The following is a 16,811-nucleotide window of genomic DNA, read 5'->3' on the forward strand; positions in this document are numbered from 1 at the left end:
GGGTCCGCTGCCCTCAAGTCTCTAGGTGCTGGGATTACAGGCGTGCTGCGCTTGTAAAAACAATTTTACCGTCATGCTGGGCTTAGAAAGTAATACTGAATTCTCGTTTTTGAGGGCAGAGGTTGTGGGCGGCCCTTTGGGGACTCTGGGAGTCTTCCGTTAGCAGGACCTGTTCTAGTAAGTCGGGAACACAAGGACTAAACCGTGTAGGCTTTGCCCGGGCCTGAACTCGGGGGCGCCCTAAGCAGACATTTTACTGTCTAGGTCTCTGAGGGAAAGAGAAGAAAGCTGTCTTAGGCGCCACAGACGTTAGGAACCAGAAGAGCTGAACCGATACCAAAACGGCAAGTAGATAAGGAAGTGTCCCTCCCGCCCGGGGGCGGGGCAGAGGCCGGGACGAGCGGCGGCAGCGGCGGCGGCGGCGGCGGCGGCGGGGGGTGGGGCGGCAGGGGGCGGGCCGAGGGAGGGGGCGGGGCTCGGCTCCGCAGCCTACTCACTATCCCTTAGGGCAGGAGCCCGTGATTGGTCGGACTTCCCCTTCAGCCCGGAAGTGACGCAGGAGCACTGGCCTTTGCGGGGCCGTGGCTCCCCCGCCCCCTTGGCGTACCAAAACAAGAAGGCTGGAGCTGGGGAAGTTTGGGGGCGTGGCCCGCTCGCGCGGCGGTAGCGGGTTGGGCGCAGAGCTCGCTTAGCACTTCCGCCCGCGGCTAGCTGTGGGGCCGCAGGAATGGAGGTGGGCTAACGCTGTGCAGCGGGGCCGAGCCGGGTGAGGAGCGCGACGGGCAGGCCACGAGCGGGCCTTCAGGCGGGCGCGTAGTGGGGCGCGCGGCCCTCAGGGGAGGGCGCCTACTCCGACCCTTCTTTCGGGAGAGCAGCGAGCTACAGGAGCTGCAGCGGCCTCGGGCGGGCTGAGCTTGGTGCTTAACGCACGCCAGGCCCGCCGCGGGAGCCCTGCCGTTCAGGCTTCAGCGCCGCCGGCTCTGGGCCCGCGATGCACGGCGAGGGCGCTGAGCAGGGCCTCGGGACGAGGGAGGTCTCCCGGGGAAGGGGCCGGCAGGATGTAGCCCTCCGCCCTGGCGTCGCTTCCGCACGGGCATCGGGACGCGCGTCCCTCGACCCCAGGCGTTGCAGTGCTGATGGCCTCCAGCACGCCCACCGCAGACACGACCAAATGCCCACCGGGCCCCCCGAGGGGTAACAGCCCCTGGAGAAGTTAGGGCATCAGTGTTACAGCGCTCCCCTTCATGCACCGTAGTTTGTCTGCGGATGTGTCGTCTAACCTGACCGAGGTAACTCATCAGGTGACACTCAAGGTTGATGCAAGGCCCAGGTGAGATGCTTAATGTAAGGGACAGTTTATCATTTTTTATTTCATTTTTAATTTCAGAAATGTTCTTTTTGGGGGCCAAAGTGTGAGTATATCTGAACGCAGAGCCTCATCTATTCACAAATAAGCCCAGCAATCTCAACAAAGAGGATCACTTCTCTGTAGGACGTTTTGCCAAGGTAATTGTCTTTTTAAAACAATAACTTCTTTTTCAATTTTTTGATAAGTATCGAGAGTAGGTCTGTACTCTGACATTCCAATTGCTGATGTAGGGGCAGACAAGTAAACAGAAATCCAAACCACCTTGATCAAGAAACAAGGCAATAAAAACGTGGATAGAGGAGATTCTCAAAGACCCTGGAAGAGAGACAGGTTTCCCAGATTGCTGATATTCAAGGTTGTGTTGTATACTGGTCTCAGCAGGTGTTCTTTCAGACTCACTAAAGGAGTGTATTATATTACCAACTTGATGGTTTGTGTTCCTAATATTAAGAGCTGTGTCGAGGTATGAAGGCAGATGGAGAGCTGCTGTCAAGGAATGCCAGAAACATTTGAGTTTTAGGCAGAGAAAATGTAGGAGGTGGGAGTTGTATAGCAAGAGAATGAAGCAAGATTATGGCAGCATGTATGTGGAGCTCAGTGCTAGGAATTTTATCGGCAAACTGGAGGACTTAACCTGTGCTTTGGAATAATTTGTTGAGTAATTTCTGGGCAACGTTTTGTAGGAAGAATTGGAGATGGGTTGGATGAGGCAGAGATAAGAATTCTTCAGTAATTTAAGGAAATGATGAAAGTATACCAAGACTCAGTGATACTGAAAAGGACAGATGTTAGGACTCAGATGAAGCAAAGCAAGAGGGGAAAGAACAAGGTGACAAAAAGGTTTAGAAATGGAATGGGTGGCAGTAATACCCAGTTAAATTTTTTTTTTTCTTTTGGTTGTGAGCCTAGCCTTTAATGGTTGAGCCATCTCTCCATTTTTTTTTTTTTGCGGGAGTGGGAGGGGTTTCAAGACAGGGTTTCTCTATTGTTTTGGAGGCTGTTCTGGAACTAGCTCTGTAGACCAGGTTGGCCTCTAACTCACAGAGATCTGTGCCTGCCTCTGCCTCCCGAGTGCTGCTATCAAAAGTGTGCACCACCAAGGCCAGGCCTTTTTTTTTTTTTTTTTTTTAACTCATCTTTAAACATCATTTTCTGTCTGTATTTTAATGTTGAAAGCTACTCTAAAATTGTATAGAAGTGTGAAGAAAGTATACTTCAGAAGTAGGTGTAAAAGTAACCATTTTTTAAAAATATTTGTGTGTGTGTAGGAGAGGAGGAGTACAGGAGTCAAGGCCAGAGGTGTCAGATCCTTTGGAGCTAGAGTCACAGGGAGTTGTGAGCTGCCTGACATAGCTGCTGGGAATTGAACTCTGGACCTCTTCCACAGCAGTAGTTATCTAATCATGAGGATTTTTTTGTTTTTTGTTTTTTGTTTTGTTTAAGACGGGGTCTCTACCTAGCCTTGACTATTCCTGGAACTCTACTGTGTACGACAGGCTGGCCTTGAACTCACCTGCTGCTTTTTTTTTTCCTAATTGCTATTTTCATGAAATTTAGGGCTATCAATAAATACAGTCTTTGTGTAATGTATGCATATATTTCTGTTATACAGGAGTAAACTTTTGTGTCAGATTAGCTTTTAAGAGTGATACCACCTGATAAGTATGCATGGGTTAGTGCCATGGAGTTTATGAAATGAATTTATAAAGACATTTACAGTGATACTTGTAACTTTTTCCTTCATTTGGCTAATCAGAAAGTGTGTGTGTGTGTGTGTGTGTGTGTGTGTGTGTGTGTGTGTGTGTGTGTTTTGTTTCTAAATTTTTGTTTTTGGAAACAATTTAAGAAGCCTAGTCCAGGGCTGGAGAGATGGCTTGGCTGTTAAGAGCAGTGGCTGCTGTTCCAGAGGTTCTGAGTTCAATTCCAGCAACTACGTCTAGCTCACAACCATCTATACAGATCTGGTGCCCTCTTCTGGCCTGCAGGCATACATGCAGGCAGGATAGTGTATACTAAATAAGTATTTTACTTAAATAAGTAAATATTTCATAGTCTAAGGGGCTCCACCTGAGGGATTCCATCTCCTTCAACAGGATATAACTGCTATTATTTGGAATTCTTAGGGAAAGTGTGTCCCTTCGGTCTCATTTTTTATTCATTTATGTTTATTACTATAATTAAATTGTGTTGATTTATTGTCTTATTATTCAGTATTATTTATCCTGTTTAAATTGTTTCAGTTTTAACTATATGGAGCTTTTTCATTTAGATTGGGGCAGTTCTGGATCCTCCTGACTCATTCTTCATTTTCCCTGCCTTAACCTATGTATTTAATCTGTATCAGGGCACACATTTGCTTTTAATCTAGCTACAGTGGGCTTTCTGTTAATTAGTTAATTAATTAATTTATTCCAAGACAGGGTTTCTATGTAGGTTTGGAGTAATCTTTTTATTCTTGGTACTTTAGAGACTGCTAGGATTTGGAAGATCATCTTAAAACCCTTTAAATTGGAGTTTGGATGGTGAAGGTTGAATGAGATCGTATAAAAAAAAAAAAACTTGATAGCAACCATTTGTAGCTATTGGGAGTTTAATAGTGGGTTGAAGAGCAGTGGGTTGAAGAGACTATAGAGAAATTTGTTTATATCTTACTTTTTCTTATAGATTTATATGAATTTTTTAATGTGTGGAACTTTCTAGAACTACTTTTTAGGAATATGAAAACATATTAGCTTTTTAAGTTATTGGGATACTCTGAAGTGTATATCTTTTTTTTTTTTTTTTTTTTTTTCATTTTGGTTTTTCGAGACAGGAGACAGAGTTTCTCTATGGCTTTGGAGGCTGTCCTGGAACTAGCTCTTGTAAACCAGGCTGGTCTCGAACTCACAGAGATCCACCTGCCTCTGCCTCCCGAGTGCTGGGATTAAAGGCGTGAGCCACCAATGCCCGGCTAGAAGGCATTAATTTGTGTTTTTTTCTGGCTTTGCATCAGTACTGTGTAGTTTGAACCCATTTGGCACATAATGGTATACCCCTTAAGGTGTTGAGACTAACAGAATGTGTTCAGATTTTTGGTTTTTTTTTTAAGATTTTATTTATTATGTATACAGTCTTCTGTCTGCATGTGCTCTGTAGGCCAGCAGAGGGCACCAGACTCACTCAAGGTGGTTGTGAGCCACCATGTGGTTGCTGGAATTGAACTCAGGACCTCTGGAAGAACAGCCAGTGCTCTTAACCATTAGGCCATCTCTCCAGCCTGTGTTCAGTTTTTTTTTTTTTTTTTTTTTTTTTGCTGATGTTGGGGATCAAATCCATGGATTACATGTGAGACAAGTACTCTGTTACTATGCTTCACCCCTGCCCTCCTTTCAGATTTGGGTTTACTCAGTTTTGATAAAATGGCCAGCAGAACATTTTGGCTCTGGAAGCAGTTTTTTAGATGACTGGATCACAAGTGTCCTCTTTTACTGTTCTAGGTACAGAATGAGCACCTGCTGTTGGTGTACTCCAGGTGGTACTTCCACCGTTGATGTTCTGAAGTGCTATGCATCTAGCACTGGATCGAGTGAATTTCAAACAGCTGATGAAGACCTCTGCTACTGCTTAGAGTGTGTGGCTGAGTACCACAGAGCCAGAGATGAGGTGCCGTTCTTGCATGAGGTAATTTGCAGTAGAGCCTAACCAGGAAGATAGTAAGAGTAGCTGTCAAAAGCATTAAGGGAAATGGTGCTATATGACTAAAGCTTTGAAATCTAGTACAACTCTAGTATCTAACTTCCCAGTACATAACAGTTGCTTTAAATACTTACTGATGGACTTGAATTGAAACTTTAAAAGTACAGTTTTATGTCAGTTGTAGTTATTTTGGTATAAAATGTTTAAAAAACATTGTTATTTCTGGGCTGGAGAGATGGCTCAGAGGTTAAGAGCACTGGCTGTTCTTCCTGAGTTCAATTATTAGCAACCACATGGTGGATCACAACCATCTATAATGAGATCTGGTGCCCTCTTTTGGCCTGCAGGATACATGCAGACAGAGAGCACTGTATACCTAATAGATAAATAACAATTTTTTTTTAAAAGATTTATTTCTAGTGCTCAGGAAGTAGGGCAGGATAATTATAGGTTGTAGGTCAACCTGGCTTACCTAGTTAGACCCTGTTTCCAAGAAGCAAAAAAGCTTGTTTTCTTTTTTTATTGAGATACTTATAAACTCTAAAGGCAATCATGTTAGGTTTATTACATTTATCTCATGAAGAATAGATATTAGATGCATCATAGATGGGGAATCATTTTTGATGTATGTGATATATATATGTTTCTCTTTTTATATGTACATGTGTAAGGCAGAGATTGGTGTTGGATGTCTTCCTTTATTGAGTTCCACCTTTTTTTTCTTGGTTTTTCAAGACAGGGTTTCTCTGTGGCTTTGGAGGCTGTCCTGGAACTAGCTCTTGTAGACCAGACTGATCTCAAATTCACAGAGATCTACCTGCCTACCTGCCTGCCTCTGCCTTCCGAGTGCTGGGATTAAAGGGGTGCACCACCACTGCCTGGCCTTTTTTTTTTTTAAACAGACTTAATTCACTTCATTTATCTTGCATAAAAACCCCTATGTGGTGGCCACAGCTGGAGCCTGGGTTCCCTGAACAGAGACTCTGGTGTGGGCTTTCACAAGATGGTCAGTGAATTCCTGATAAGGAGACTTGGTGAACAGTCTCTTTCCAGAGGTCGGGGGTGGGTGGGTGGTGTGTGTGTGTGTGTGTGTGTGTGTGTGAGAGAGAGAGAGGGGGGGAGGAGAGAGCGCTTTGCCTTATATTTTGAAATGGGATCTAGTTACTGAATGATTGAGGCAGACTGGCTAGCCAACAAGCTCCAGGAATCCATGTCTCATCCTGGCACTCATTACAGACACGGAACTTGTGTACCCAGTTTTTTAACATAAGTGTTGGGGATCTGGGGATCTGAATTCAGGTTGTCAAGCTTGTGCAAGAAAAGCACTAAACTTACTGAGCATCACCCTATCCTTAATTTTTATGCTGAAACTATCCAATGTCTTTATGCATAAACTTATATTTAAGGTAAAGTAACCCCCACATCCCTTGAGATAAGACTGGTTTTATATTCGTAGTGAAGAATGACCTTGAACTTCTGATCTGCTTGTCTCTACCTTCTGACTACTGTCATTTCATGCATGCACAGGACAAGAAAAGCCTGTTTTCATGTCTTTGACAAAGGAGCACCAGCTGTTTCTCATTTAGTTTGGAATAGCTTATAGTTTATATATCTGAATATAGCAGAATTATTTCCATGTGTGTAGCAAGACAGCAGGGTAATGTATAAGTCTCTCATTCTTAGTACTCAGGCTTTATTATAAAGGGCCATATTTAGGAACTTAAAAAAATTCATATAGGTGCATCTTGTTTGGCTCTTAGACTTACTGAACTGTGTTTTTACAACTTCAAGGTTTTGTAATCTTGTTTTGAACAAATCTTACCAGTGCCACTTTTCTAGGAGCATGGACTCACGTCCTCTTTTTGTGTCAGCTTTTGTAATTTTCCTATTTTGAACATTTTCATTGTTATTTATGTTCTGGTGATTTGTGATCACTGATGACTGATGTTCCTATTGTAACTGTTTGGAGGGTCATGAATCATACTCTTGTAAGGCAGTGAATATTGTAATCAGTAAATGTGTGAATTCTACCTGCTTTATTGACTGGACATTTCCTGTCTCTTTTCCTTCTCCTTAGGCTACCTTAGTTCCTGAGATAACAGTTTTGAAATTAGGCCACCTACAGTGGCCTGAAGTGGTCAAATAAAAGGAAAAATAACATATCTCTCAGGCAGAAGCTAGATGTGCCTAGTAAGGAAGGCACGGTGAAAGCCATGACATGCTAAAAGTTAAGCCTTTATTACCAACTTGTATAGCAGAGCTATGGATGCCAAGGAAAAGGTCTTTTCTTATTTGAGACAGGTATCTAGCTCACACTGCTTTCAAACTCTGTGCAGCTGATGATGACCTTTAGCTTCTGGTACTCTTGCCTCCACCTTTTCAGTGTTTGGATTTCAGGACTGTGCTATCCCAGTCTACCTATGCTGGGAATGGAACAGGAGTCTCATGCCTGCTAAGGGGAGCATCTAACAGCTGAGTTACATCACAGCTTTTGAACTTTTTACTCTTTTTTTTTTTGGCTACACAGGGTTTCTCTGTGTAGCTTTTGAGCCTATCCTGGCACTCCCTCTGGAGACCAGGCTGGCCTCGAACTCACAGAGATCCACCTGCCTCTGCTTCCCGGGTGCTAGGATTCAAGGTATTCGCCACCAACGCCCCGCTGAACTTTTTTACTTTTTTAAACTAAATTTAAGTGTGTGTATAGTACTTTGGGGCTGAAATCATGTAAACAATTTTACATGTGTTGGGAAGCCAAACTGGATGAAACTCATTTATGTGTGTTCATTTTGTTGAAAGTATAGAAATTGAACCTCTAGCTTCAAGTTATGTCTGTGTATATATGATGTGTGATAGCTGCTACTTTAAACTTGTAATTTTTTGGTTTGTTTTTGTTTTTTTGAGAGAGGATTTCTCTGTGTAGCCCTGGCTATTCTGGAACTTGCTCTGTAGACCAGGCGGGCCTCGAACTCAGATCTGCCTGCCTCTGTGTTACAGAGTGCTGAGATAAAAGGGATGTTGCAAATTTTTGTACTTAGAGGAAAAAGGCCTTCTACAAGTTTGATTATCATACACAGCATATTTTATTAAGATAAAAAAACACTGCTTTCATCTTTCTATAGGTTTTATGGGAACTAGAAACCTTACGCCTCATAAATCACTTTGAGAAGTCTATGAAGGCAGAAGTTGAAGATGATGAATTATATATAGTAGACAACAATGGAGAAGAACAGCTATTTGACTGTAGTGGCCAAGATTTTGAAAATAAGCTTCGAGTTCCTCTTTTTGAAATACTGAAGTACCCTTATTTGCTTCTTCATGAGCGTGTTAGTGAGTATCTTCCTCCCACCCCACCCCAACAGGTTTCTCTGTGTAGACCAGACTGTCTTTGCTGCTTCTGCCTCCTGAGTACTGAGATTAAAGGCATGGGCTACCACCGCCAAGCGGCAATACAGACTTTTTAGACCAGCTCATTTTTCCTCAGGACTCTGGTTTTCATTATGTGATTGTTAGTAGCAGGCCTAGCCTTTGTTCACTACATCCCCTAGCTTGTTATTGTCACAACCAAAAATATTAGCCTTGTTTGTTTGTTTGTTTGTTTGTTTGTTTTGAGACAGGGTTTCTCTGTGGCTTTGGAGGCTGTCCTGGAACTAGCTCTTGTAGACCAGGCTGGTCTAGAACTCAGAGATCCTCCTGCCTCTGCCTCCCAAGTGCTGGGATTAAAGGCGTGCGCCACCAATGCCCGGCTAGTAGCCTTTAATCCAGTGTTTCTCAATTTTCCTAATGCTTTGATTAATACAGTTCCTCATGTTGTCGTGACCCCCAGCCATAAACTTTTGTTGTTACTTCATACTTTTGCTACTATTATGAATCCTAATAGAAATATTTGATATACAGGATATCTGATATGTGACACCCCAATGGGTGGAGACCCACAGGTTGAGAACCACTGCTCTAACCAGCTTGGTATATACCTGTAATGTCATTACTAGGGAGGTGGAAGCAGGAATGTCCTCATAGACACTTCCAGGCCAGCCTGGGATATATGAGACCTTCTCAAAGCAAACAAAACCAACCACACAACTGGTCTGTAGCAATTTTTATTAATTAGCTCTCATGGCATGTTGTGGCGGTTCCAGTTTGGCTATTATATTTTCATTTCTTGCAATGAATCTCAGTCCAGGGTGGCTTTGAAATCAAAGTCCTGGCTTAGCCTCCTGAACTGGGATGAGAAGTGTGGGCCATCATACTTACCAGGTACAAAGAATCCTAGGACATCTATAGTGTCTAGCCCATACATTCTCAGTTGTTACAAATGTGGTTTGGGGCCAATTCATTTGAGAGTGACTAGGGACAGCACGTTGAATTTGGTTGTATTTATTCTCTTAATCCAAAATAGTTCACTTACACATACATTTTATTTATTATTTTTTTGGGGGGTGGGTGGGGGATGCAATACTGGGGATTGAACCCAGGATCATGCATACCTTAGGCAAGTACTCTATATTCCTAACCTGGCAAGTATTGTTTATTTTAAGGCAGCATCTTATTAAGTTGCCTCAAGCTGGCCTTGAATTCACTCTGTAGCTAGGCAGGCTTTGAATTTTTGATCCTTTCACCTCAGCCTCCCCAGTAGCTGGGATTACAGGCTTGTGCCACCAGGCCCATCTATATCTTTTTTTTTTTTGCCATGTTACTTGAGACCATATAGTTACCCTATAAATATAACACTTTTTGCATTTTTAATTTTATTTTGATTTATTTATTTTCTTTATCCTCTGTAAATATAAATATTTGATTAGATAAAGCTATCTTTTTGAGAGGGTCTCTCTTTGTAGCTATGACTGTGCTAGTCCTCACCATATAGACAATTCTGGCCTCTAACTTAGGGATATTCACCTGCCTCTGGAGTGCTGGGATCATTGGCTTATGCCACCAAGCTCTGCTTTTGATTAGATAAATTATTAATTTCCAGTTAACTAGATTTTAAACTGAAAGCCCCTTACACATTTTCAAAAAATAAAAAAGCCTTCATGGGGGGCATTTTCATTGCTATTTTTTATATTAGTGTTTAGCCTGTGTGATATATACACACACATCTATGTGCCACATATGTGTAAATACCCAAGGAAGCCAGAAGAAGATGTTAGATCCTTTGGGACTGGAGTTAAAGATGGTTGTGAGCCAACACATTGTTGGTGCTTGGAGTCAGATTCCAGGTCCTTTGGGAGAGTGAATAGTCAAGGCCAGCAGTCAGCTCCTTAAACAAAGACTAATACACCCCTAATAAGCAGGGCTGGAGAGATGGCCCAGCAGTTAATGCACTGGCTGCTCTTGCAGAGGATCAAGATTCAGTTTCCAGCACTCACATAGCAGCTCATATCAGTAACTCCAGATCCAGGGGATCTGACCCTCAACCCCTTCTGATCTCTGGGCACAAGGCAGGCATGTGGTGTACAAATATGCATACAGGTAAAATATTCATAAAGTTTTATTTATTTATTTATTATTATTTTTTGTTTTTTTGAGAGAGGTTTTCTCTGTATTGCTTTGGAGCCTATCCTGGCACTCGCTTTGGAGACCAGGCTGGCCTCGAACTCACAGAGATCGCCTGCCTCTGCCTCTTTAATTCGCTGGAATTAAAGGTGTGTGCCACCAACGCCTGGCCAGTTTTTTGTAATTTTTAAAATTTTATGTACATTGTTATTTTGCCTACATGTATGTTTTGTGTGAGGGAGTTAAAGACAGGTGTGTGCTGCCATGTGTATGCTGGGAATTAAACCTGGGTCTTCTGAAAGAGCAGCCAGTGATCTGAAAGAGCAGCCAGTGATCTTAACTGCTGAGCCATTTCACCCGTCCCACACATAAAAGTACTTTTAAAAAATTTAAAAATCCATAGAAGTACATAAAAATGAAGATTATTTTTCCTTTTTTTTTTTTTTTTTTTTTTTTTTTTGGTGTTTCAAGACAGGGTTTCTCTGTGGCTTTGGAGGCTGTCCTGAATCTAGCTGTTGTAGATTAGAGATCCCCCTGCCTCTGACTCCCTAAGTGGTGGAATTAAAGGCGTGAACCACCACTGCCCAGTGATTATTCATACTTTTGTGCATTACCAGTATTTCAGGAGTTTCCTGTAAGCTGACTCAGTCATAATTCCCCCTCCAAAGCTAACTACTATCACTAGCATACTATTTTTTGAAGTTTGACAAATTAAAATTGACTTAAAACTAATAGAGGAAGTTAATTGATAAATAAAATTGAGATGATTAGTCATCAGCAAGAGAAGGTTTCTTACTCCAGTCTAGGTGAACCAAACATCAAATGCAAGACACTAGTCCTATAACCATACTTCTAAGATATTCTTTGGAGATAATTACACAAAATATAAATATGTTCTAGTAAATTTTATTTTATGTGCTTTGGTGTTTGTTTGCATGTATGTCTGTGTGAGGGTGTCGGATCCCCTACAACTAGAATTACAGTTGTTAGCTGCTATGTGGGTGCTGGGAATTGAACCTGGGTCATCTGGGTTTTCTGTAAGAACTCCCAATGCTTTTAATCCCTGAACCATCTCTTCAGCCTCATGTTTTAATAAATTTAAAATAAGAGGAATATTCCATACATGATCACAATGAACAGTCATCAGAACTGGAATATAATTTAGTATGTTTACCTGGCATACTTCAGGAACTGGGTTTGATTTCTGGTACCTCAAAAAAAAAAGTCTTACCAGTAGGCAAATACTGTTCCAACAATCACACCATCAGTGTGGTTTTTTTTTTTTTTTTTAAAGATTTACTATACATATACATACATATATATACATACATATATATGAGTGCTCTGTCTGCATATATGCCTGCATGCCAGAATAGGGCACCAGATCTCTTTATAGGTGGTTGTGAGCTATTATGTCGTTTCTGAAAACTGAACCCGGGACCTCTGGTAGAGAACCAATGTCCTTAACCACTGAGCCATCTCTACAGCCCCACCATCAGCATTTTTAATGCCTTAGTTTCAAAAAATGAGTAACTTTTATTTACAAAATAACCAAGGAGCCAGTTTTTAGGGCCTCTTGAGCAGTGGTGCAATTTAAATTCTTTACTGTGTTTTTTTTTTTCCTATTTAGATGAACTGTGTGTGGAAGCACTTTGTCGAATGGAACAAGCCAATTGCTCCTTTCAGGTTTTTGACAAGTATCCAGGGATCTATTTGTTTTTGGTTCATCCCAATGAAATGGTAAGTATGAGTAGTAGGCAATGCTAGTATTGACATTACATTGTATGTATTAGGTAGTTTTTTTTTTTTTTATGTACAGTGTTCTTCTGTCTGCACATATGTCTACAGGCTAGAAAAGGGCACTAGATCTCATTAAAGATGGTTGTGAGCCAGTACTCATAACCACTGAGCCAGCTTTCCAGCCTGATTAGGTAGTTTTAATATATAGCTTTAGTGTGTATTTTGTTTAATATATTGGTTAAAATTTTTCACTCTTAAGCTACTGCATTTAAGTAGAATGTTAAATGGTGGGAGTATTGTGAATTTAATAGGACAGGGGAACACTGGCTGATGGGTGATATTTGAGTTTAAAAGACAAGAAGGGGCCAAGTGGTGTTGGCTCACGCCTTTAATCCCAGCACTTGGGAGGCAGAGGTAGGCAAACTCTGAGTTTGAGGCCAGTCTGGTCTACAGAGCAAGTTCCAGGACAGCCCCTAGGGTTGTTATACAGAGAAACTCTATCTTGAAAAACCAGGAAAAAAAAAAGACAAGGGAAGTAGCTTGATTTCCACCCCCTCCCCCCAACTTTTCTATCATATCATATCAGGGTTTCTGGTGCTATGATAAAATACTGGCCAAAAGCAACTTTGGAAGGAAAGAGTTTATTATTTCATCATACACTGCCATATTATAGTTCATCAAAGGGAATCCGGGCAGGAACTCAAGACAGGAACCTGGAGGTAGGAACTGAAGCAGATACCATGAAGGAATGTTGCTTACTGGCTTGCTCAGCCTATTTTCTTGTACAATCCAGGACCATCTATCTGCCCAGGGAATAAGAGACACCATTCTTTTTTTTTTTTTTTTTTTTTTTTTTTGGTTTTTCGAGACAGGGTTTCTCTGTGTAGCTTTGGAGCCTATCCTGGCACTCGCTCTGGAGACCAGGCTGGCCTCGAACTCACAGAGATCCACCTGCCTCTGCCTCCCGAGTGCTGGGATTAAAGGCGTGCGCCACCAACACCCCGCTAAGAGACACCATTCTTAGTGGGCTGAGTCCTCCCATGTCAATCATTAAGACAGTACCCTATAGATTTACCTATAGGCCAGCCTTTGGAGACATTTTTTAAATTAAGAGTCCCTTTTTCCAGATATATCTAGGTTTGTGTCAAGTTGACAAATTAACCAGCAGTGTTAAACTGAACTAATGAGATTCTTGCTTTTCTCACTTGGTTGCTGAAAAACATGGAAATGTCATTTGAAATACTAATTTTGCTAATAAGTGAGATTGAAGGGGGAAATTATAGGGAATAGGCAGGAACAAGAAAAGTTTGTAGGTGCTAGAGATGAAGAAAGACACAAAATTCAGAGAGTAAACAAGAACAGATACAGAGATTACCCCTAAGCAAGGAAATGGGACATAGCCTACTATGAAGTGTGGTAGCCTATACACATACACATTTCCATGCACACTGGCGGTTAGAATTGGAGTCACTTTTTCCCACTCTTGAGACAGGGTTTCTAATGGAGTCACTTTTTGGTTTTTTGAGACAGGGTTTCTCTCTATAACCTTGGCTGTCACTCTGTAGACCAGGCTGGTTTTGAACTCACAGAGATCTGCCTGCCTGCCTCTGTTTCCTGAATACTCGGATTAAAGACTTGTGCTGCCATCACCCGGCTAATGGAGTCACTCTTAAAGCAAACACTGAGAAAGTCTGTTCTTCCAAAATATGGCAAGAAAAGATGTTTTGTTTTTAAATCTCCAGCAAAGAAAAAGCATACTTGCTGGGCATAGTGGCACACACCTTTAATTCCAGCATTCAGGAGGCAGAGGCAGGCAGATCTCTGTGAGTTCTAGGCTATCCATCTACAGAGTGAGCTCCAGTACAGCCAAAGCTACACAGAGAAGCCTTGTGTTGAATGAATTCTCCCCCCCCCAAAAAAAATTGGCTTACAAAAGTTTAAGTAGATTGCTTCTAATAGACATACCTAGAATAAAACAAGGGAACATACAAGATTAATGGGATGGATGGAAAAAGAATTACTAAATACTTAACATAAATAAAAAATAGATACACAGGACAGATTCTTGCTAGTGTTTAAATGAATGAAAATAATTGTTTCATAAATGATTATTTGCATCATGATCAAAGAAGGTCCATATATTGCAGTAGTAATCTTTTGATGTCTTCCAAAATCTATTATATCTTATATTTCTCAGTGTAGATCATTGTTCATTGAATGAATTAATGAATATACAATGTTACTTATAATACAATTATTTAGATTCGGCGATGGGCTATTCTGACTGCAAGAAACCTAGGGAAAGTGGACAGAGATGACTATTACGACTTACAGGAAGTTTTAACTTGCCTTTTTAAAGTCATTGAGTTGGGGCTTTTGGAAAGTCCAGACATTTACACATCTTCTGTGCTTGAAAAAGGCAAACTGATCCTTCTACCTGCACACATGTATGATACTACCAACTACAAAAACTACTGGCTAGGTGAGTATTATTCCTACACGGATTTGTTTTCCCTAGTGTTCTGAGCACAGAGCAATCTCTGAGCAATTTCCTTATTACAAGATGTCATGGTTCCCAATACTTGTTCCCTTGCTAAATTAGCTTAACTATTTTATATGTTATTAAACATTATTTATTCTAGATGCCTTCCAAACAGGTACATTTGCAGGCCCTGGCAAGTGAATCTTTTCAAGTAGAAATGTCAGTGTCATGGTGACTACCTCCTTTTTTATGGTGTAAATGTTTTCAGGTGGTGAGAGAAGTGAGCATTGTTTGTAAGTCACTATTTCATTAATTGAGTCCTTTAAAGTTACATGTTGTAGTTGTAGCAGTTTTCTTTTTATTGTTATATGACCTGTACACAGCACATGTGAATGTTTGTGGCATCTTAGATTTAGTGAATTACAAGTTGTGTGGTAGTAATCTTAGAAAACACCTTCTTCCCTGCCTAGCACCACCTACCTATTTTACACTAGAAAAGGTGTTCAGCTCTATTGTTGAGGAGTGATGCATGAAGCAGGGCAGGCGGATGGGAGCTGGATTCTGTTCTGCTTTGACTTTCTGCCTTGCTTTCTTTCTGCCTGCTTAGAAAAAATTAGCATAGTGTTATTTCGTTGGTTTAGTAAACTGAAATAATCTTACAGGTATTTGCATGTTGCTGACTATTCTTGAGGAGCAAGCCATGGATTCACTGTTGTTGGGCTCAGACAAACAAAACGATTTTATGCAATCAATCCTTCATACCATGGAGAGGCAATCAGATGGTAATATACTTTACTTGCTAAATGCTGAATATGTCAGTACAGACGAAGCATGTCAGATCTATAAAAATTTCCATTTGGCTTCTAGAAAGTTGACTGGTAATACAAACTCATCTGTTTATATCTAGATTATATTGAGATTCTAGAAGAAAATCGTGATTTCTAATGGCATACGTTTTCCTGCTAGATTATGCTATTTGTTTCCCATTAATTATTTTTGCAAAGAGATTTTAATGTTAGGACATTTAAAAATTAGCAGGTGTGTCCCTATGAGTTACAGGCCAGCCTGGTCTACGAAGGATGTTCCAGAACAGCCAGAACTATACAGAGAAGCCCTGTTGTGAAAAACTCAGACATCACTTTAATTGCTATTTTGCTTTCAGTTTTGTCTAAGAATATTTAATTCTCAATATATTTTAGAATGTTTTCCTTATTGTTTTGTAATTTAGAAATGCTGCATTTTATTTTAGATGAAAGCATGGATCCTTTCTGGCCAGCATTACACTGTTTCATGGTGATTCTAGATCGCCTTGGATCTAAGGTGTGGGGTCAACTTATTGACCCTATTGAAGCATTTCAAACCATCATTAACAATGTGAGCTACAATAGAGAGATCCAAAATATACGGAACAGCTCTATAAGGTTGGTTAAATGTCAGAATGTAAAAATAACACATTGTACATTGATATACCAAGGAGATCTTTTTTCCTCTTTTTCCTGCAATCCTTCATTTCAGTAATATCTATTTATTCTTAATATTTAAGGACCAAATTAGAACCGGAGCCACATTTTGATGATATGGTGACGTGCAGCCAGATTGTCTATAACTATAATCCTGAAAAGACTAAAAAGGTATATAACATTTTAAAAGTTGAAGTGACACTTCAACTTTTAAGTAGAAAGTGTTTTGTTAGTGACTGAGTGCTTACTCTGTGATGTGTAGCTAGTGTGAATCCACTATTCCATGAAGGCTCTCTGGTGGGACTGATACATTTCACATGGGGAACATGTACTTTAGCCACAGTGAAATACTTTGGTAGAAGTAGTAGTAGTAATCAAGCCAGATGATGTGGGAGGGCTGAAGTATGTGAAGGTATGAATTTGCATTTTCTTGAAACAGTTTTTTAAGAATACATTAAACACAGTGTTGAAAGTGGTGTAGAAGCTCAGAAAGAGGAGATATCCACATACATGAAGTAACTGGAAAAACTCAGTTCTCTTAAGGATAGGCTTTTTTTATTTTAAAGATTTTATTTATTTATTTTGTATATAA

At 40.9% G+C, this 16,811-nt stretch overlaps 1 protein-coding gene across 3 annotated transcripts in view; it reads left to right on the top strand.

The window, feature by feature from the left end:
• Positions 1-629: 629 nt before the first annotated feature.
• Positions 630-16,811, top strand: part of Setx (senataxin) — a 55,510-nt gene continuing 39,328 nt past the window's right edge. Inside the window, exons 1-9 of one of the 3 annotated variants that reach the window (XM_027423090.2) lie at positions 630-766; positions 1,388-1,506; positions 4,846-5,029; positions 8,164-8,371; positions 12,168-12,277; positions 14,540-14,759; positions 15,422-15,541; positions 16,009-16,180; positions 16,303-16,390. In XM_027423090.2, coding sequence (XP_027278891.1) covers positions 4,853-5,029; positions 8,164-8,371; positions 12,168-12,277; positions 14,540-14,759; positions 15,422-15,541; positions 16,009-16,180; positions 16,303-16,390 — 1,095 coding nt within the window. In that variant the 5' untranslated portion in view covers positions 630-766; positions 1,388-1,506; positions 4,846-4,852. Of the gene's footprint in view, positions 767-992; positions 1,290-1,387; positions 1,507-4,845; positions 5,030-8,163; positions 8,372-12,167; positions 12,278-14,539; positions 14,760-15,421; positions 15,542-16,008; positions 16,181-16,302; positions 16,391-16,811 lie in introns of those variants that run through there. The other 2 variants (XM_027423088.2, XM_027423089.2) reach the window with 2 other exon arrangements.

This window comes from Cricetulus griseus, chromosome 6 (assembly GCF_003668045.3).
Source record: "Cricetulus griseus strain 17A/GY chromosome 6, alternate assembly CriGri-PICRH-1.0, whole genome shotgun sequence".
NCBI lineage: Eukaryota > Metazoa > Chordata > Mammalia > Rodentia > Cricetidae > Cricetulus > Cricetulus griseus.